This window comes from Fundulus heteroclitus, chromosome 12 (genome assembly GCF_011125445.2).
Source record: "Fundulus heteroclitus isolate FHET01 chromosome 12, MU-UCD_Fhet_4.1, whole genome shotgun sequence".
NCBI lineage: Eukaryota > Metazoa > Chordata > Actinopteri > Cyprinodontiformes > Fundulidae > Fundulus > Fundulus heteroclitus.
In genome coordinates this window covers 49,051,301-49,074,152 of record NC_046372.1, presented here as the reverse complement: position 1 = coordinate 49,074,152, position 22,852 = coordinate 49,051,301, and the positions used below count along the sequence as shown (strand labels likewise).

The 22,852-nt window shown below is 39.5% G+C and overlaps 1 protein-coding gene and 1 long non-coding RNA gene across 9 annotated transcripts in view; both read right to left on the bottom strand.

Annotated features, from left to right (window-relative positions):
* Window positions 1-22,852, bottom strand: part of abca2 (ATP-binding cassette, sub-family A (ABC1), member 2) — a 243,795-nt gene that overhangs the window by 39,838 nt on the left and 181,105 nt on the right. For 5 of the 7 annotated variants that reach the window (XM_036144715.1, XM_036144717.1, XM_036144718.1 and 2 more), the window contains 2 exons: window positions 2,762-2,882; window positions 2,415-2,593 (listed from right to left, as the gene is read on the bottom strand). In XM_036144715.1, the coding sequence (XP_036000608.1) occupies window positions 2,415-2,593; window positions 2,762-2,882 (300 nt within the window). Of the gene's footprint in view, window positions 1-2,414; window positions 2,594-2,761; window positions 2,883-13,387; window positions 15,123-15,205; window positions 15,263-19,861; window positions 19,911-22,852 lie in introns of those variants that run through there. The other 2 variants (XR_004932179.1, XM_036144720.1) reach the window with 2 other exon arrangements.
* On the bottom strand, window positions 11,641-13,212 carry LOC110367573. 2 transcript variants are annotated; one of them, XR_002427568.2, is made up of 3 exons: window positions 12,216-13,212; window positions 11,798-12,117; window positions 11,641-11,728 (listed from the first exon to the last, which is right to left on the bottom strand). It is a non-coding gene; the product is annotated as an uncharacterized LOC110367573 (long non-coding RNA). The 2 variants fall into 2 exon arrangements; XR_004932181.1 differs by having other exon boundaries at window positions 11,641-12,117.

Sequence of the window (22,852 nt, the reverse complement as noted above, 5' to 3'; positions counted from 1 at the left end):
GGGCAAGCACGTGATCTGAGGCTGACTTTTAATTGGTTTTCTAGGCTTTTGCATAGGGGCGCACCGCTCTGCGTCCCGGACACACCTATTCTGTGTTGTGTCATTACTGGTAGAGTGTCAGTACTGGCTAATTTTTTTAAAAACATTGTGTGATTGGACAATCCCCGATTCGACTCAGCTCAGCTGCAGTTCGTTAGGTTGATTCACGGTTATGCTTGCAAAGTTGAGTAGTTTCAAAATGAGAGAAAATTCTGTTTTGTCTTTACAAAAAAATGCTTTTACAAAGCGTTCACTTGAAGAAAAAAAACAGGATAAAGGAGCTTGGACCGGATCGTCTTAATTTACAAATTCAGCAGCAGGCAAGTGATCTCTCCACTCCATGGTTGGACATGTAGCAGTGTAGGTAGTAGTCAGCCAGTGAAGAAGCGTTGGATACTCAGTGTAGAAGACCATGAAAGAATTGCTGCAGAGGTGAGTTGTTGTGGAAAATCACTGTTACACTGGTTTATAGTAATGTTATTTAATATATTAGGAAGATGTGCTTTGTAGTTAGAAATACCTTTAGTTGTGTCTATGCTGTGTAGGTATGTTGATGTAATGTTTGTCAGCAAGATATTTTATTATTTAAGTTGTACTGAAGTTTATGGGTAATGGGGAATAAAACATTTGGTTACTGAATTTTGTATAATCTTGTCCCACAAAAATGCTGTAACACATTTCATAACACAGCCTTAAAAAATGGCAGCAAATGTTATTAAAATCAGGAAAACAATCTAGAAGAAGTCTTTTCAGAAACTGTCACGCTCTTGAAGATCCTCATCACCACACCCATGACCACAGCAGAAGCTGAAAGGTGCTTTTCAACTCTGAAAAGAATCAAGACTTTTCTGAGAAACTCAATGACTCAGGACAGGCTGAATGCATTGGCCATGTTGTCAATGGAGAAAAGACTAGTCACAGAGATGACTGACTTTAACAAGAATATAATTGAGAAATTTGCTGGGCAGAAGGAAAGGAGGGCAAAATTCATGTTCAAATAGTGCTATTTTTTAAGATTTGCTTTGTTTGTTTTTCATTTTGTTTGTTTGTGTGCGCCCCCCTCAGTTTGTTTAGCACCAGCCGCCACTGGTTCTGGGCCCAGATTTGGTGAGGCTTAGTTGCTAAAGGAGGCCGATCTGACACATGGCCTTTGGTGAGCTTTGGTGACATTAAGTATTGGCACCCTTTTTGAGGAACTTCCCAGTACAGGATTTGAACCAAACTTTTTACACTCAGAAGATTTGATTTAAAATCCCCAAGTGATAAAAGCCTACGACCAAGGAACTCGGAAGCTTTGCCTTTGACGGTTACGCGCACCACCAGGCGGGCGCCTTCTTCAACTTCTTCAGAAGTTGAACGATTCTAGTTTCTCTCTGCAGCCACTCGCAAGCATTATTTCTTCTTCTTGAGTTTATTGGCAGTTGGCAAACATCTTTCCAGTGCGCATTACTGCCACCAACTGGTGAGGAGTGTTCGTCAGCCAGCATTGACGACTGCCTGCATGAGGACACAGCTCTGTGACATAATTGTTTTCAACAGCTGAGCCGCATCAGAGGCATCAAAGAGCCGCATGCGGCTCCGGAGCCGCGGGTTGCCGACCCCTGAGCTAGAGTTTTATCATGGATGATTTGTGCATATTCAGTATCAACTTCCTTCACATGCAATTGGAAGTTCACTGCTGATGTGTTATTGATGCACACCAGAACACATTTACTTGACCCTGTGGAGATAATTTGTTCTCACTGATGTGCTGTGCTCGATACTGAAGCTGAATTTGGAGCTTAATTAGGGCTCATCTGTCTACTATGGCTGCCAGGCGTCTATCATGGAAGTTCACAAGTTCAGTTTCAGATTCCTTTAATTTTTAAATGAAAAAGTGGAAAATTAAAAAGGACGTCTTTGTTCATGTCTTCCAGAAGACAAATTCAGACATCCTGTCATACTGGTGGTCTCACTAGAATGTCATTATTGTATACATAATGACAAAGATTCTTGATTCCTGATACTGCCATGGCACAGGGTGCTCCTGATGTTCCCCTGTTCTCCAAAATGACTGGAAAACCTCCTCAGTATGTCTGTGAAACTAAATCAGACTAAATTCACCAGTCTTTTCCTTCATCCATCTCCAACTCACACATGGTCCTTTTCTGGTTGTGATGCCCAGCTCTCACAGCTACAGTGAGGTAATATAAAACCATGCTTATGCCTGCAAACACAACCAACTATTTGTTTTTAAACGCCTCTGATTTAGCTTTTAGCTGGACTGAAGAACTTAAACTGTCAATTAAGCCTCCAACAGAAGAATAATAGCTCTACACAGACACCATGGTTTATTTTAAAGAAGGAAATAGCTGGGGAGGGTTGCTGACACTGACCTGTTTCCACTGATGAAAGCCTCTCCTCCCGTGGTGCACTCATCTCCCGTGAGCATCTTAAAAGTGGTGGTCTTCCCTGCTCCATTTACCCCAAGCAATCCAAAGCACTCTCCAGGCCGGACACCAAGACACAGGCGGTCCACTGCCAGGATGCGACCCATCTTCCTGGATTTATACATCTGAGGGGTCACAAAGTAATACTGTAAAACACTAAGCCTGTCTTCTAGTTTTACAAATCAGTGAGGCCATTTCAGCTGCCAGGTTGCTTTGCTGGTCTGCAGGTTATGCAGTAAGGTACCACAGTAAGGTTCCACAGTACGGACGTTTGTGAGAACATAGAATGAAACCTTAGTCAGGTTCTCGATCTGCAGCATATCACTGTCAGCGTCGCCTCGCAGCACTCTTTGTCTCTCACAGGCCACATCTACGTCATCATCATCGATAGGCTGGCAGCTGACCGGCACCCTCCTGCACAGACAGACACATGTACCGTTCCTTTTTTTGGATTTCTTTATAGGTTCATGTTATGACAATGAAACAATTATTGTCTTAGTGACAAGCTGCTAATAAAGTAGCTGAAGATTCTTCATAGGTCAGAGCTGAGTAAAAAGACAATCACAAGATATTCCTCTGAACATTTTCAGGTACTGGACTGTAAAAACTATGCAGCCAGAGTCCAAAAAAAATCATTGAAAGACCTTCAGAAACCATTTTAATAGATTAGGGAAAAGTTTGACGTGTTCAGAGCAAACACTAAAAAAGTAAAAGATGACTCAAGACATTTTTGTAAATAAAGTATGAACAGAAATGTGATAAAACAAGATTAAAAACACAGTTAATGATTTAATGAGCCTGCCTACAACACTGTAAGAACGTTTTTTTGCTAAAAGGATTTATTTAGTGTATGACTGCGAAAAACATATGGGTATACCTTCTGTCAAATTTTGATTAGAATTGATATTGATGGATTATTTATATGTGACCTGAAGTCCCGCCCCTTTTTAATTGACCTTAGGTGACCCCCCCTCTCACATGACCGTCACGTGACCCCACTCGTGACCCTCATGTGACCTCCCCCTCCCTCCCGTGACCTCCACATTACCCCACCACCTGACCCCCACAAAAAAAGTCCGTCCCACCCTCACCCTACCCCGCCCCTGCTGTCATAATATAAGGCCCTTTCTCAAACCTTGATAATGAGTGAATCCTGCTTTCAACATGGTGTTCAATACAGCCAAGCTTGAATCTATAATTTCTGAGACACCCATCACGATCTGCCACGATGACAGCGATGTTTGGCGAGCTCAGCAGATCCCTCGCAAGGCTACGCTGTCTTTATGCAGAACTCAGATGCCTCCTGCCCTACCTCTGCAAGAAGAATGGTCTTTGGAACCCTATGGAGCTTGCGGTAAATGGGGGTATGTCTTCAAGTATGAAACCGGCGATACGTATCTCTATCAGCTGGATGAAGGATCCGACGAGCCGCAAACTATCCACACGTTATGCATGCTAACGTTAAACGATTGGGCTGTTCTGAGACTCGTCACACTCCGCAAACTAGACCCTGAAGAGTGGAATGCAGCAGACCCCACCGTGAAACAACAAGCTGAGTACGGAATTGTGGATTCACCTGCATTTAAGCGCTGCAGGCGGGCTCATCAAAAAGCTGAGGACGGAATTGCGGATTCACCCACCTTTAAGCGCTGCAAGCCGGATCATCAAGAACCCGAGGACGGAATCACGGATTCACCCGCCGCTAAGCGCTGCAAGCGTGCGCAGACCCTCCTGAACGAAACTGATACAGATTCAGCATAAAGGATCTTCTCAGCAATATGGCAATCAAAGACGGGGCTTACCGGTCGATGGTTTTGTCGTGCAAGTCTGAGAAAGGCTCAAGATAAAACAACTCCGATTATTTTTGTGCTTGACTATTATAATTCAGACTGCGGCGTGTTCAGGACTTTGTTAACCATTCCGTTTGATGCGTGGCGTGACAAGATAACTGCGATAGCAGACCAGATTTCAACGCTATTTCGCGACTGCCACAACTGGAAAGACATTTTGGCAGTCAACAAAGTGCTTGCTTTGTAGACCCACCCCTCACAACATCCAATACCGCCCCTTCAACGTTAACCACGCCCTTCTCAGTATATATTCTGATCGGGACTCCATACAGCTTCACTCACCAGACTTCTAACATCTGAAACATGAGTAGCGACTCCTGCAGCAGTTTGACGTATTGCGGGCAGGACAGCTCTCCTACTCCGCCGCCGTCCCCGGACAGCGACAAATGCTTCCCGGAGCTGTACCACCCTCCCTTACCCACATCCTCGCCAACTCCAGATTCAGAGGCACACCGTCGACTGGTCCAGGCCCCCCGGATGCGTGAAAGGAGGTCTTTGTTTTATCGGATAAGAATTCCAGGCCTCCTACCAGGCTTCCAGCCATGCCTTCTCTATCAGAGACCCAGGACCAAGATTCACAGCTCGAGGACTCGCAACTACCCTCCGGCCAAGGAGATTCCCACTCCCCGGAGCCTTCACAGCCCGAGGACCCACAGCTTCCGGCGAGCCAAGCAGAAGGTGACACCGGTGCGGATGAAAACAACGGGTGGATCCGCTTTGGGTTCATCAAAGCTGTGAAATCTGTGGTGTTTTGTCTTTTGAGCGCTGCGATCGAAAAATACATGCGCAATAAATGTTATGGGTGTCAACATGACCGTCCAAGTCAGAGAGACCATGAATGCTTGGAGCAGGTTGAGGACGGGTTCTTTGAAAGCAATTACTATCGTGTAATGCGTGTACTTTATAACGCGCGTTTTTTCGATGCCGTTCAACAGTTTCTAACCGCTCGCAACATCCACCAAGACAACGACACAGTCAATGCTGTCGTACAGGCCTATCTGTACGAATTGACGTTGGCCAAGGAATTATTTCATACAATCCTTGATGGGAATGATCAGCTGGTTGAAGAAAACTATGAATTACAAGATCAACTTGAAACCATCACGCAGTACTGGCGGGGGGCTTGAAACCAATGCATGCATGTTTTCTCTAGTCTTTCTTTAATATATATTAAATGAGTGTTTTCTACAATGAGCTTGTGATATATTAAAGTTGTGTTTTCTTCAACTAGCTTGTGATATATGAAATGAGTGTTTTTTTTAATGAGTTTGTGATATATTAAAGTAGTATTTTCTACAACTAGCTTGTGATATATTAAATGAGTGTTTTTTTTACATTGAGCTTGTGATATATTAAAGTAGTATTTTCTGCAATTAGTGTGTGACATTGTATAAAACGAATGTCTTTCTCTAAATATGAAATGATTGTTGTTAGAATGAGCCTGTGATATAATAAATGAATGTTAATAAAAAATATACAAAACCCAACCGCATTCCTTCTACACTTTTCTTTCAACTACAAAAAAAACATCTTTTTGCAAAAAGATTTACAGCCATGACGTGGGAAATAACATGGCACCACTCATCATTCTTGTTAATGTAACAGTGTTTTGAAACTCCAAATGGCTAGCTAGGAGCACCGTGCATTTGTTATATGTTAAGCAGCAAACTTGCAGGCTGCATCCTGTCTTTCTGAGTTACCTCCCTGCCCTTAGATTGGTGGTGTCTAAACTTTTTCGCCCCATCGGGGCAAAACGATCAAGTAGAAATTACTCACGGGCTGCAAAATTGTATTTTTTATTTTCAAAATGTTTTTAAAATAGTATTTTCTGTTTCAGTTTTACCTGCTGTACAAGAAAACTGAGTTGTACATAATCTGTGTCCATCTACCTCTAGTTTTGAGTTTTGGTTTCAAGCTAAATTTGTGCCATTCTTGAATTGAGGTTGAAGAGAAACTCTTCAAATGCCCCCTGGAAATAGTTTAGGCACTCCTGCCTTGGGCCGTTGCCTACTAGGCAATCCCGTGGATGCGGTGTGCACAACTAAGATAACATCCGCAGGCATTATAATCACAACACATGTCCTCAGCTGCGCTTCTCCCCTTGCGCCTGTTCTCCGTCTCACTCAGCAGAGTTACAAAAGAGAAGCCGGCATGCACCTATGTAAAACCCAGTAAAATAAATTAATTAATAACAGCTTTTATCTGCAGCTCATTTTCTATTGTCTCCCTAGAGAGCTTGTCCATAAATTTGGCTTGTTTGTAAAAATTTCTGACTCCATCATTCCACTTCCAGTGTTACTCTACAAAGAGCAGAATGACATAACGGAATATTGTTTTGCACAACATGATATCTAGTGAAAACTTCAATTAAGTTTGAATGGGTGTTTATTTCATAGGTTTTTAAAGTGAAAGTTTTAAAAGAAAAAAAACTTCATATAAGCAGATCTGGAAATCAGTTAAGAGACCGGTGCAAAGTCAGCATCTCTACATGTGTGACAGCTATCCCGTACCACAAGCACATTAGGGTATCAGATATTAAGCCTTTATTTAGTCTAATTGAAGCACAACTTCTTTTTTTACCAGAGAGATGTGAAAGTTGGGTGGAGAACATGACAGGACACACGACATCTATGTTTTTAATGTTGATTTCAGAAGTCTTCAAAACATTAGCGTTGTTAATTAAAATTGAATATAGGCTAAATATATTTTCCTTTCATTACTTGAAGTCTGAAAACATTACATATCTTTTTTTCTAATAACTACTTATAATTTTTATGCAAATATGATAATTTTGTTAGTAGTTCATAACATAAAATCAATCAAGCAAATACTTCTAAGTAGTGTATAAACATGTTAAAAGTTCAAGAACTTTTGCAACGGTATATTTCTTTTGCATCGGTATATTGTACACAACCAAGTGCAGGCAAAATTTAGACCAGAGGGTGTATGCTAAGAACATGGTTAACTGATAAACCAGGTCCAGCCAACCTACAGGAAGTGGTAAACCTGCTAATAGATAAACCTGCAGGTTATCATTTAGTTAAGAAAATTAGGACTCTCTGCTATTAGATGCTTTACCTATACCACAAGGTTAATTTAACTTGCCCTACCACTGAACCAGCTTCTTATCCTGTTGGTGGTGATGAACAAGCCCAGGCAAGTCCCGAATTTGTCGCAGTCAATCAGTAGGTGGGGTCAAAACACTTGCGTGCGTGAGTCTCTCTCTCTCTCTCTCTCTCTTTTTGTAACGAGTAACTAAACCAAACATTGAAAATCTATTAGAGTAAAAGTATGCAATTAACACTAGAACTCCAAGAGAATTTCAGTTTTCTTGCAAGCCCCTTGCAAGCCCCCCTCCCCTCTTCAGGTTTGTGTATTCACTCTACCTTGCTAACTGTCCCTATTGTAATGCAAATAACCTGTGATGGGTCCTAGTTCCTGAGCTGAGAACAGGTCATAGCCATGCTTTTCCAACAAGGCAAGGCAGAGCCTATTTATATTGTCCATTCACCAACAAACTCATTTATATTGCAAAGCTCACTATGTCAAAGAAAGAACAACTTAGAGAATAATTGTATTTTGTCTTGTCTCACCTTTTCATGTCATTCAACATTTCAGCTTAGAAAATAACAAACAGTATGACTTCAGTATTGGAGTAACATTGATTTCACCCAAAGAAAAGCACTACATATGAAGTCCCATTTATCAGTTTCCACAAACCCAAGGTGAGTCCTTCCTGCATTTGCGACAGGTATACTTTGTGCAGTGCACAAAACGCTCAGTGCTGTGGTTCCTGTTGCAGAGATTACGCACCTGGCACTGTGTTGTTTTACCATGAGAACGTCTCTTCATCTCACAATGCTGTCTCATCTTTTTTTCTTGTATTGCCTTTTCCTGCATAAACCTCTAACAAAGTTCATCAAATTGTCCATAGTTACAGTCCTGCCCTGGTCCACAAATGGCTCCATCAGTCTCACAACAACGTTCTCAGACAGCCTTTCTCCTGTGGGGCGGGAGGGATCTTTTCCCAAATAGGAGATGGCATTATACATGTATTTTGTGTCCAGATCTACTGCAATCCAAAACTTAATTCCAAATTTATCAGGCTTTGATGCAATGTATTGCAGAAAGGGACAACGAACCTTTGATGGACAAACTGTTGCCAGATGTTTGAAATTGCAGCAAATTTGTCCGTTTTCACACGTTCCAAACGAGTGTCTTTGTTGTCGAAGCGCAGATATTTGATTATCAGGGGCGGATTTACCATTAGGCGAAACTAGGCAGTTGCCTAGGGCCCCCAAGTTCCTGGGGGCTGATTATCCAGCCAGGCTTTGATAATGATGTTGTTCCACCAGACTGACAGAGTCCAGCATCATCCACACTGCTGGTAAGCAGTCAGCACAGTGGATTTCCTGAAGATGACCCAGGTCTGGCCAATCAGCTGTCTGATCGTGCACACTGCTCAATAGTACTGATAAGTAGATCATGGCTTGTCTACTAGAAAAAGGGACAAAAGAAAACATAGAGGAAAACAACAAGAAAAGGGATAAAGAGAGGGACAAAAGGAGAAAAAATAATGTATATCTATTCTATTAAAATTTCTGTATCTGTATAATGGGTCTGTTATGTGTTGTCTTCACAATTCAGAGGGCCCCATGCCTTTCTTTGCCTAGGGCCCCAAATTTCCTAAATCTGCCCCTGTTCATCATATCTTGAAACCGGTTTTGAGGCATTGTGGCTTTGATGTGTGCATTCCCAAAGTCTTTGGACCACACATCTTGCATGGCGCCAACACTCCCCTGTGCTGCCTTCATAAACAGAACTGCAATGAAAGCCACCAGCTCATACACACTCATTTTCCAGCCATGTTCTGTTATGCAACCCTGCTGGACTGTGCAGTCTCTGATGGTCATCAGCACACCAATATCCACCAAACAAAGGAAGCTTTGGAGGCGACTTGTAGTTTTTTTCGGCTTGCAAACTCAGTTGGCCCTCCAGTATATATATATATATACGCGCGCGCGTGTGTGTGTGTGCGCGTGCTCTGCTGCAGCATCGCAGAGGAGAGATCGCGCTGAACTGACTTCAGTTACATTTGCCCCCTAGTAAATAGGGCAGATGGTCATTATTGTATAAATATTCTTGCTAGCCGTCTTTACAACGTTCCAGCACATGCAGATATACAGCTGATCGCTGCGCTGGTGGCTCCGCTATCTGAAATTATTCTGGTCTTGGCGACACTGATGACGTAGACCTAGTTATATTAAATTACAAATATGATTTTTTTCCCCCCTGCTCTCAGGTAAAACACTCGTCAACAGAGAGGTTTGAGCTAAAACCGAAACTGAAGGGGGTGGAATGGTTCTCCAACGACAGGGCTAATGGGGCATTTACATCTGAACAGGGATTTATGAGTTGTGAAGTACTGTCAGGGGGATTTTAGTACGGTGAAAATATTTTAATTAAATGTTGTCAATGCCTAACAGTAATTCAATCATATATTAGTCATCCGTCTTCTTTTTCAGTCTCCTTTTTTTTTGAAAGCTGAACTCCACCGCTTTTACGAATGCATTTCTAAGCTTTACCAGAGCATAATTTGTTGTTTTAATCTTACCGCTGGCTGGATTTTTCTATACTGTTTTATGCAGTGTAACTACAAATACATGTAGTTTGTACAACTGAATATTGTACACACAGTTTGCTAGGTTAACAAATGACTGCTAAACCACAATGTTGTTGGATTCAAACAGCATATAGGAACACCAAAACCAGCAAGGTTAAAGCTATTGAATGCAACTTCAAATATGTATTATGAACCGTTACATTGCATATAATCCATAAATACACATACACATATATATATATATCTATATTTATATACCATAAACATGTATATGTAATTCTTAACTAACTTAATAAATCAAACTAATCTCTGTGACAAGACATAAACTCTTGTAAAAGCTAAGGAATGGAATTTTTTAACCACTTTTCTTTGTGTATAATGTGCACAGATGCAACTGAGAACACATATGATTGCTAGCCAACTTACAATGGCTTTTGGAGTTCCATAAATGAATATGTATTACGGAAGCTGCAAAGAACTGCCTGGCAAAACAATGTTTCGAAATCTCTGTTTCAAAATCTGGAATTGCAAAAACCCTTTTGTTCATTCATGTATTTGATGCAATTATGGACTAACGATTGTATCATAAAATTTAATTATAAGCTGGAAAGTTAAAAAGTCTGGCAAGTCCTTAGTTGTCTGGCAATAGATGTATAGCTGTGACTAGAGTTCACTGTAGCCAAACAATGTGTGAATTCCCCATTTTTTAACATTTCTTTTTTAACATCAGTGCCATTGCTTCTGTTGCTGTCAGTCTGATGGTTTAACAAGAAATATCTATATTTGTCCAACCTAGATGAATCATGAAAGATTTACCTATTTTATTTAGAATCAGATATTTATAGTTTGTGAGATACTTTTGTTTTTTTTACAATGGGTGGATGGTTTGTTTAAAAGTCTTTCCCCTGTTAAACCGATGTTTATCGGTCTTGCATTTTTATAGCGTATGAAGTAACACTATAAAAAGAAAGTTCAAGTTTAAGGCATCTGGTAGCATATTTCAAAGTTGACCTGTACGCTGCACATTTACCCCAGCGCTACAAAACATATAGAGGTCTTGTGCAAATGTTGTATAGGATCTATGCAGGTACCCTATGCAGTCACATCTGCACAAGTGAAGAGCAATTTGCCTCGTCATGCTAAATACTTAGCCTGATTTTTGTAAATAACTTACTCAGGGGCATTAATTAATGGACTCAGCATAAGTATTAAACTTTCCACCCAATATTGGGTGGAAGTTGAACATGTTCAACTTTCTAATGTAATTGCAATATTTGCTTACATTTGCTATACCCTGTCGTGCATCCGCATTTTCGTTTCAATAACATAACAAAGGAAAACCATGGGAAATAATGCTCGCAGCAAAGGTCCTTATATAACATTTATTAATCTCGCCATACACATTCTTCTCTGATGCCAACAAGCTGGATTTCTTAAAAATGCAAATATTTTCAAATCTTTGATTAGGCCTGGTAATAATAATAGTAGTTGGGGGCACTCAGTTGCCAAATGATCAGTTGATGCTTAAATGTGAAAAAGTTAAACATGATTGTAATGTCCCAGTAAAAATATTGTACAATGCCTGACGTTGCAGGTCACTGAATTCCACACCCTATTCACATGCAACATTCAGAATAGATAAAACTGTCATGGTTTTAAGGTGTTTCACCCACATGCAGATACGAACGGGACACGACAGTCAGTTTAAGAAGTTTATTTAGGGTGTGCAAACAGCAAGGTCAATGACACGAGTAACGGGACGAGGCCTGAACGCCGAAGCGGGGAGACTGCAGAGAGAGGGGGAAATGTTACTCGAAGGCAAGAACCAGGAAAAAGCCAGAACGTGCGCCGCTTACCTTTAGCTGGGCAGACCTAACCGGGGGAGGGATGTGCCAAGGTAACTCTGTGAGCCTACTCTAGTTGGTGGCTAGTGGCTGGAGGACGGCAGATGTTTTACTGGCGAAGGATCCGGAGCAGATTGCTGCGAAGGCGAGCGACAGATGGATTGACCAGAGAGAAGCGAGAACCATCAGAATCCGGGAGAGGAACCTCGAGCCTGACTGTGTAACTTCCAAGAAGCAGGAGGGGGAGCGCCAGAGCAAAATCTGAGCCTTGTGATTCTGGAGGTGAACTCTTCGGACGGAGCGTGAAGGCAGGTAAGTGCTACAGCACCAAACTGTGACAAAAACAGGAGAGCCAGAATTAGTCCAAGGTCAAAGAGAAAAAAGGCTTACAAGCAGGTTTCCGAGAACTTGGTCAGAGGCCACATCGTACCACAACTGGTTTAAGGTTCTGGCGTCTTCCATCTGTCCGAGCTCTGCTTAAGAAGCCAGAGGAAGTTGCAGGTGTGGGCCACGCCCCCTCAGCCAACTAGAACCACCTGAGGAACAAAGTTAGAGCAAGGCAACACAAAGAACCCTGACAAAAACAGGAATGAATGTTCAGCAAATGTTCTTTTTTGATTTTGTTCGAAGGCCTGATGGGCTCCGTCCATTACATTTAAGAAAATTGTGATTTTCTTAAGCTGTACAGGAGCTGTACAAGAGATGTAAAGGAAGGGATGTTCTAAATCAATATGCTGTCCTATTTCTGTTATCTAGAGGAGCTCTGAGTGAACCGTGGCTGGTATGTTTGGCAATTTGTCTTCATCACTCCAAATGGTTAAGAAAGCACATACAGCAAAAGTTAATACATGCAGACTAACCATGAATCATTGTTCTACCTGTCTTCCTCTCTGGAATTAAATTACAGGATTTTAAAGGATTTTGCAAGGATGCAAGGATTTTATAAAAAAAACTCTCCATCATAAAAGTATGTAAATACTTAAAATAAAAGAAATAGGAATAGTTTTGAACAATTAGCCTACAAGCCTAAAAACAGGGGTAAAGTCTGTGACTCTGTGTTGTGCTTGACGTTGTGTGCGTTTGTTTGCCGGTGGTCAGAGTGACTTAAACAGTAAGGGAAGGTTGTACGGTACATTTCTGCCATTATTCTTCCTCAAACCTTGCATCGTGTTATATTTAAAACACATTTTATTTTAGCTCAATAGACTCCAGGGGATCCTCCTGGAGTCTATGATGAAGAAGGTTCTACAAAGATTTCCTTGTAGATGTAATTCATTAGCGGATAGCCGCAATTTTCTTGCTTCATTTTTGAAGCTGACTTCTAGTATCTGTCTGGATGCATCAATCTGGGCTGAGTCTTTAGTACTTTTTTTTAAATTCAATTCAATTTTTATTTATATAGCGGCAATTCATTAAACATGTCATCTCAAGGCACTTTACAAAGTCAAAATCACTCAGATTATACAGATTGTTAAAAAAAAGGGAACCAGTTGATTGCATTCAAGTCTTTACAAGCAGCATTCACTCCTCCAGAAAGTAGTCGTCTGCACTGTCCGTGGCTTTTCAACAATCCCTCATACTAAGCAAGCACGAAGCGATTAGAGTCTGTCTTGACACTTGCTGCTAAGCACTAGGGCTAATTTGGAGTGACATTAAAGGAAGCAGATGGGACTGATTGTTCAGCTGTCAGAGAGGGCAAAGACAAGGAGCAATCCCTGCACTCTAGATGCAGATATGTGAAGTTGATTCTCAGACAAACTGTGTAAGATGTTACATTATTGATTTGTGTGTATATACTGTACAGACCAAGCTCTTTACTGTCAAATTTTTTTTCTGACCAACTACATGGATAAAGAAGATGCTTGGTGTTGTAAATAAAAGCTAAGCGTAATAAATTTATCTAAATGTGAGGCTCTCGCACAAACAATCAAGTTCAATATATATATTTTTTAGTTTGGAAGCAGAATGAACGGCGAGTTGATCCAAGCCCACACCACAATGTGGAAAATGTGTATGGAATCGCAGAATTAGACGTGTAAAAATGGAATATGGTAAAACTTTTTAGATTTTGCCCGTGAAACACAAAAACATTCACAGAGAAAGGGCAGAAAGCCTGTCTGAGCTTACTCAAAGCTGCATGCTGCTGTAACATTAATATCCATGATGTCCAAAGCAAAACGTTTTATTTATAAAGAGGACAATAATTCTTTCTGCAGGTTATGCGCACATATAAAAATATTGGAACAGCAAAGACTACGCTATAGAATTAAGAAATGGGGCATTTTAGTACCTCATCCGTCTCCACACAACTGTTTAACCGAGCACTAAAACTGCAATCCTTAGGTTTGAAAAACAAGGTGTACTAAACTTTACAAACTGTGTTTCAAAGACTAGACAAAGACAAATCCAACTGTAAAAGCTTTTGAAACTGCACAAGTTTTATCATTGTCTTGTTTTAGAATTTATGGACATATCGATAATAAGACCCAACTTCTGTTCAGCCAAGTTCCAGTTTTACTCAAATGCCAAAAATGTTGTAAAAATTCAGAAATAAATAATATTTGATTCTGTTTAAAAAGAAAACTGTGTTTTAGTATGTGAAGTGACGGTCATGTGTTATATTAATCAACAGTGAGGTAAAATGAGAAGCCCCTGATATCTTACCTGCAGCAGATAACTAAGTTCAACTTCATGGAAGTTGACATAATCAACATCTTGTATTATGTCTTTTCAATTGTGTCATTACAGCAGACCCTGTTAAAACATTTAGCTTTTCCATGATGATAGCTCGTGTTAAGTTTTCATATTTAATGCAGTTTCTTCATTAAACTCCACAACTGTTTTTCAGCCATTCATCATAAATTACTTTAATTCGTCTATATAACCTTTTCTCTCAGTTTTTTTTAGTTATTTTTTTAACCTATGTGAGGCTGTACTGAAAATTGCTTTACAAATACAGTTTATTTGGTTGATACTGCAGGCCAGAGATTAACTTTTAATAACATTTTAACAGAAACTACCAAAATCTTGAGCCATCTTTTTAATGTATAGTTTATTGAGAAATAATGTCTGGATATTTATGCAAAATTTAATGAAGAAAGAATAAGAAACAGCATTGAGCATCATAAAGTTCAAAAGCTACAATCATTTTTCATTTTTACAATGCTTAATTTTATACTGATTGTGAGCCTTGATGCTAACAATGCATGAAAAAGTTATAATAAAGGGGAGGCAATCATTTCACACATAAATGTCTTTGTCCTTTTCACAGTGTGCTGAAGACGAAGTTTCCTTATTGCAGAACTCTTTGTATTCTTCTGTCTGGTTAGACCGCTTGCTGTTTTTTGGGGCAAAAACAGAAGAATAAAATCATGATTTTAAAAAAATTATTACTCCAGTAAACATTAGTAAATATTTTACCATCGATTAGGTTGTAGAGGAGGTAGTAATCATCATGGATTTTGTGGTAGAAATACCCTTTGAAAACACACAGTATGCACATTAAAAAAATGTCGTAAAACGTTTCATTTTTCAATGTAGAAAACAAACCAATCTTAATTTTGCAAAAAGGATTTTGCAGCCGTTGGGCGAAAGAAAAAGCTGATTTCTGTAACTTTGTCCCGACTGTATGGAAGAAAAACAGTCTCATTGGAATCTGCCTCTTTTTTAACACTGAATTTTTTAACACCGAATTTCAAACAATTAATTTTTTTTGACATTGAATTCCTTACACTGAATTTTAATCTGATAAAAATTCGCCAGCAAAAAATTTACCAGTGAAAAATTCAGCTGCAAAATATTCAGCTGCAAAAATTCAACTGCAAAAATTCACCTGCAAAAAAATCACCTGCAAAAATTCAACTGCAAAAAATTCACCTTCAAAAATTCACCTGCAAAAAATTCACCTGCAAAAATTCACCTGCAAATTTGTTGACCTTTTGATGAACTCAGGCCAAAGCAATCTGCACTCGATAGAGTCGAGCGACTTCTATCCAATGAAATCGGCTCATTTGGTTACGTGACAACAGCTGGGCTCAGCTTTCTTCCCGGCTGAATAGAGCTGAATGAGGAGTTTTTCTACTTAAATAGATATGTTTACAAAATGTCAGGCAGCTAATAGACAGCCATTTGAGTTTTCCATGTAATTGGACTGGGTGAAACAACTGAGCCGATCACAAATAGAAGAAGCGGCCGGCGGTCTGATCTTCCGGATCAAACCAAGAGCCTTGGCAGACAGGGGTGCTGCACTAGTTGTGATTGACTCAACTACTTCATCCAGTCCGCTTAGATGAAAAACTCTAATGGAGGTCTATTAGTAGCTACCTGACGTTTTGTTATCATATCTATTAAATAAGAAAAAGTCTAATTTCACCCTATTTTCAACGGAAGTACGGAGACAGTGAGTTGACGGTTTTCTGTGCCAAACTTCTGGAGGGTCACTTCCTGTCTAGCGAGCATGCTGAAAACCACTCATGCAGCTACTTGGTCTCAAATTACTCGTAAATATGACTTCAAAGAAGACTGGGATCGTTTGTACGGTTAGAGGTTGTCATAATAATGGGTGTAGAAGAAAAGTTATTGCTGGAGTGTTTTAATCATCAACGGTGTACAAGAGCTGCGAATGCGATGCGAGGTGCCCTACTTCCTTTAGCCGAAGAACGAGAAATCCCTCCGCCTGTGGTTAAAAGCTTTAAGTCTGAAGAAACCACCGAAGTGACCGTATTTTTTTTTTATTTTGTAGACAAAAGACCGACTGAAGACCAACGATGCCAGAAAAGTGGCTCGGCTACGAAGTTGCATTAAAAGCTCCAAGGTGATAAAGAGGAGAGCAGACAGGTAAGCTAACGTTAGCCTACTTTAACTCTCAACTGCGTAGTTTGTGTCCATTTTGATAAAACATATGCTTTCACATGAAGACAACCGTCATTTAGCTTTGTTCTCCCTGTGAATTATTATCTGGATATATTTACAACCCCGCAAATTGGTATGGAATTCCGTTTGTAAAGTTAGACAATGAAGGATTTACAGCAAAATATATTTAGCCTGTCATAAGAGATAAAAGGCAGGGTTCATTTTTCATTTTTGTTATTCATAAATCTTTAAACTAGTCAGTTTCAAATGAAATATTTAATGAACAAGTTAAATGTTTAGCTCCAAAGTTAACGTTTAATATATAAACTAAACGTTTACTTTGGAGTTAAATATTTAATTTGAAAACTAAATATTTGGTTTGCAGCATAATACTTAGTTTACAAACTAAACATTTAGCTGTGTAATTAAATAGACTTTGGAACTGTGACATTTACAAATGTATAACATGGTGGAAATCTGACTTTAAAAATGAAAACCCAATTTTTTCCTATTATGACAGTAAAGAACCCAAAATATTGCTGTTATATCCTGACTGTGTAACCTTACAAATGGCATCCCAGATACTAACTCAGGGTGTTGATCTATTAGCTTGGTGTTAACGTAGTTTTAAGTAGTCTTGATATGTTTAATGCTGTCTGCTAAACTGATTGTGGTCTTGTGCGGTCTTGTGTTTGACAGATGACAGCCACTGTGATGCAGAGGCTGACCGGACCGCTCCATAATCAGAGTCACCTATGAATAAAAATGCTGACACTACAGGCACTGATGATCACACCTAGGAGAAAAGAAGAAGAAGAAGAAGAAAAAATAATGTACGTGGCAGGGAAGGGGCTGGCTCCTGGAGTATCTTTGTCCTGGCGATGAAGTGACGGCATACAGAGGCTTTATCATCAGAGATCTGCTTGAGAGGCGATTTTAACCTTGTTCTACCAGCATTCACCCATAAAAGGAGGATGGTTTTGTAATTAATGAGGGTCTAACTGCCACAAGGATTGCAGATGTTCACATACATGTGGAAAGAGTTATCAGGAGGCTCAACGTTTTCAAAATAATCTCCCAGACTGTAACCATCAACTTGGTATATAAAAATGGACAAAATCTTTTGAATCTGTGCAGCCCCTGTGAGCATGCAGGGGGAATCATCCACGAAGATGCTGTCTGAGCGGAGAAGCCAAAAAAGATCCTGATTAGTTATATTCTACTGTAAATCAGTGGAATTATAATACATTGGAATGTGTTTTGGATCTGTGCTTTTAAATGTTTCTTTGTTTAGCACCTTGAGGTTTTGGAATTCATTTTTAAATTTTAATAACTTAAGTATATCCATATTTTCAGACTATTCAGATGTTTACATATGGAAAAGTTGTGTCCAACTAAAATGTGTACAATTAAATTTCACAATCACTATGACTTGGTAATTTAATTTGCATTTATTAATACTTTGATCAAGTGGATGTTGTCCTAAGCACATGTAACAACCTGAAGTGTATCTTATGTACATAAACTGGCAAGAAGATACAATATTTAATTTATTAAATTTCTTAATTTAGGCAATTTCTTTAGATTAAATGTAAATACATTTCACTTTTAAAATGGTAAAACATTGTTAAGTTTAAACATTTCACTAATAGCACATTTGTAGGCCATCTAATTCTTTGTGGTGCAGGAAACATCCATCATTCTGCCTTTTGGGGATTGCGCTGCTCATCTGTTCAGGACAATCCAGTCAGACCACGGCAAACTGCACCTTTTAACAAAAGTCATTCTTTATTTATAGTACAGTCCTTGGTGTCATTTATATAAAAGTATAACATTAACAAATATCAGGAAGGTAAGTAGAAATTATGGATAGTATATATAGTGATAACTATAAAGTATCCATATTTTTCTACTTACCTTCCCAATACACATCCAAATTGCCATTAAAGATTAGACTTAAGGATTAGAAAGGTGTGCTTACCTTTACAGACAGGATGAGGTGGTGTGCTGACAGAATGACCTTAAGCAGCATCATTGAACTAGAGATCAAACTTTCACTTATCTTAAAAAGATGCACAATCTGTTGATTAGGAAAATAAAAACCGTTTACATACACCAGAATTAATTTCACAAATGCTTTAAATCTAACGTTTTCATTAGCTCTTTAACAATGATACCCTAACATATAAACTGGAAATAAAGTTACAGCTTCATTCTAAAGCTAACTTACCTTTTAACGTGACAAGCTTGCATCAAGAGCTTTAAGGCCAAACATCAGATTGGTACAATTTCAAACTTCAAGTCAGTCTGAATGTGTTGATATCCAATTATAACATCAGTTCAACCCCGAACATTTAGCACTGCTATCTTTGTAACATTAACTGACCAGCAATCTAATCACAACGAGGCAACAGCTGATTTGACTCGGACCATTCATTAACCTACCGTCCATAAGATCACCGCTGCATGACTGAAGGACTTCCCCTGGAGCCGCAGCACCAGAGCACTGCAGTAGCTCCGGGTGATGTAGTCAGGATCCAGCAGAGTGAACGTCGGACTTGCTTTGGCTTGAATGGGCATCACCCTCCATGAATACCATGAATACCATGTTGCTATTTATAAACTCTGTGCCAACTTTTCCACTGCGGAGGTTCGGCTCGGTACATTGGCATTGTAGAGCCGTCGGCACCAAGTGCCGACACAAAACGGTTAGAAAATTTCCTCGTTCGTTATATAAGTCCACTTCTTCATGTCTTCCTCCCAGTCATGAATAGTTTGAGGCTGTGGCACTCACCTGTCCCTTCGATTGCTCTGCAATTTTTGGAAATTCTGCGACAGTTAACCATTACAGTCAAGCTAATGTTATTTTACTTAGGAAAGCGCTGAAACGGAAGTTTCCCGGCTGTTCTGTCACGTGACCCAATGAGCTGATTTCATTGGATAGAAGTTGCTCGACTCTATCAAGTGTTGATTGCTATGGCTTTAGTTCACCAAAAGTCAACACATTTGCAGGTGAATTTTTGCAGGTGAATTTTTTTGCAGGTGAATTTTTGCAGCTGAATATTTTGCAGGTGAATTTTTCACAGGTGATTTTTTTGCTGGCGAATCTTTACCAGATTAAAATTCAGTGTAAGGAATTCAAATGTCTAAAAAAATTCATTGTTTGAAATTCGGTGTTAAAAAATTCAGTGTTGAAAATTCAGTGTTGAAAAAAAGGTTTTTCTTCCATACGACTGAGGGAGGTGTGCTTCACTTCAAGTTCTTCTGAGGACTCCTTCTATGGGGTAAGAGAGCTTTCTAAATAGATTTGTACATAAAAGGATAGTTGTGTCCATATCAGTCAGAAGTTGTGCATAACAAACATTTGTAAACTCATAATAATTTAAATCACATTCAAAAGATACAACATACAGTTTAAATAGTTACAACTTCAATAACTAATAAATACAAATTTCAAGTTTAAATTTGTGCTTTACTCTTTATGAACACAAACAGCAGCGGCTGCTTGAGAATACGGATTTTTTCTTTGAGAATACGAATTCACAACAGTGGTCTGACGTCACGGTTTCCAAGGCTGGTTAATGGAGCAAAGAGTGCGAAGATAGGAGCCGCGCATGCGCTCTTCAGACTGACCGTCTCTGAATGCAACGCGGCTGCAGCTTCATTCCAGACAGCGCAGAGCTCACAGTGGTAAGTTAAACACTCCCTTTTCTGCTGCTGCTGTTCAAAAGTATGTTTTCAGATCGTTTGAGGCGAGAACATTATACTTTTAAGCTTCCCTACGTGGCCTGTTTACAGAGTTAGTGCATAATTTAAATAAAAAGTCTGACGTTGAGCGTCTGTGCCAACTGGTAGGTTTTTTAAGACTGACAGCCTATTTCCTACTTTTATCTTTAAAAAAACAACATTGAGGATGGTATTAAACATGTGATCACGTTGAAATTGTGACTATCTGTAAATAATTAAAATGAAAACAATTTTTATATATTAGTAACAGTAAAGGGAGTAGAGTTAAGCTACTTTGTCTAACCTTCACAGCATTGTTCATTAAGGAAAAGTTATTTCTGTCTGTCCACCTTTACAGCGATTAATCTATAAATTATGTGCAGTTAGTTCAGTTCATTCTTTCAGTGAAATGGTAGAAATACCAGAGAAGGGAAGCCATTTGTTACATTTACTACTATACATTTGACCCTTTCTTTCTTGAGAGCTATAATAATCTGCATGTTAACCACATATAGTTTTATGGTGTGAAAAGGTGAGAATTGAAAAAAACAATTATGGTAACACTTGGCATTTTTTATTTACAGGAAGAAACAGAAACAAAATATGTGAGGATAAACACTTCTGTGCCAATCCTCAAAATATTTTTTAATGAAGGGGACCTGAAACCAGCCGTCAGGCTAGACAGGGCCACCATCGTCCTCCTCCTTCAGCTGCTGCCCATCCAGAAGGTCCATGGATGGCCACAGGAGATAGAGGTGCTGGTGACCCTCTGCTGGCTGGCCTGTGGTGCATCCTATAGGAAGACAGCTTGCCAGTAAGATCTCTTACCTTCTTGTCCTTAAATAGAGCCAACAATGAACACAATTGGTACATAGATTATATTAATTGGATAGAAGATTAAGACAGATCAGCATATTACCTAAATTACAAGTGAATTTTTTATTTGGTACAGGTCTAGTGGAGGCACGCTACAACAGGCACCACGACAAGGCTGATAAACATCGTTGAGTGTGTCTTTGGTGGTCTGAAGACACGGTGGCGTTTCATCTTCTTAAGGGTGCTGGAGGTCCGCCCGACGTTTGCCCCAAAAGTAATCGGCGCCTGCTGCATCCTTCACAGTATTAGTATAGCAGCAGGTGATCAGCTAGATGATGAGGAGGTTGACCCAGAGGAGGACGCCATCCGGCGGCTGAAGACAGGAAGCTGCTCCAGCTGGCTGCATGTTTAAGTGAACATGACTACACCTGACCTAATGTAGATCCGTTCTAGTCATGTACACGTGCTGCTTCATTTCATTTTTTTCACCACCTGTAACAATACATAAAATAATCAGTGAATTAATTTCCATTCCAACTATTTTTAATTGTATGTTTGTAGGTGTTGTCTATTTGTATAAGATGTTAATAGAAGTTATTTATTTGTTTTAAACCACGTTAGTAACTGTTAATTTGTTGAATATGTTACACCTTCATTCTGTTCCAAAGTTAAAACATTTGTCCAAAATAAATGTTTTTTTTTTTTCATATATTGTTACCATTGTTTTCTTTCCCACTTTCTCTTCTCAATTTTTCGTGTCCTCACTCAGAGGAAACTCACTTAGGAAAAACATTTAAAGAATTTATTTATTTATAGATTTTATATTAGGGCTGGACAATATAGAAAAAAGCATATTGATAAAAAAATGCATATTGATGGATAGATAATTATCAAAAAGATTTAAAACCTGGCTCTTATAATATTGCTAAATGACTTAATTTTAATATATCACACACAAACACTCAATCCCAAATAAATTCTTATTTACCCAACATTTTTAACCATAACTGATTTTTTTTTAAAGAAAAATAACTCAACTTAAGAGACCTGGGTGATGTTATTAAATACTGACAAAGAATAAACTCAAGTGACCAGCGCTGTTAGAGAAAAACTTGCGTACCAGAACTTTATATCGCGGATCAAGAGTGGCGAGTTTGAAGCCAGGTTTTTCATGTCCATCACTATGAAGCATGTTACTGCATGCGTGATGTCCTTATGCCGCCAGGACGCTTTGTCATTTTATCACAAAGAAGGAAGCCCAGTTTAGTTGCTATACCTGCTTTGTTTTGGAAGAACTTCCAGAAGATTCCTAAGAAGATGACGCGGAGCAGCGCGGGGCTAAAACGGCTTGCGCTGCTGCGGTAGTGAGCGGCTTACGTGATGAAACAAGTTGGTTGCGTTACCAGACTTTGTTTTTACCGGTTCCTTGCAAGTTTTACAAATCACTGGTTTATTTCTTTCAGACTGGCGAACTAGTAAAACCCCGTTTTGGGACAATATCCCCCGCCGCTCCTTGCTGCGACATATTCACGTGCTCTGTGTTGTGGTTTGAGAGGGCGGAGCTTTGTGACGGCGTGCCTGGGTCCGCGATTACGATTGGTTGAGAGGAAGCAGTGACTGTAGCATCAACTAGGTTAAAAGGAAGAAAGGAAAACTGTCTCTATAACCAACTTT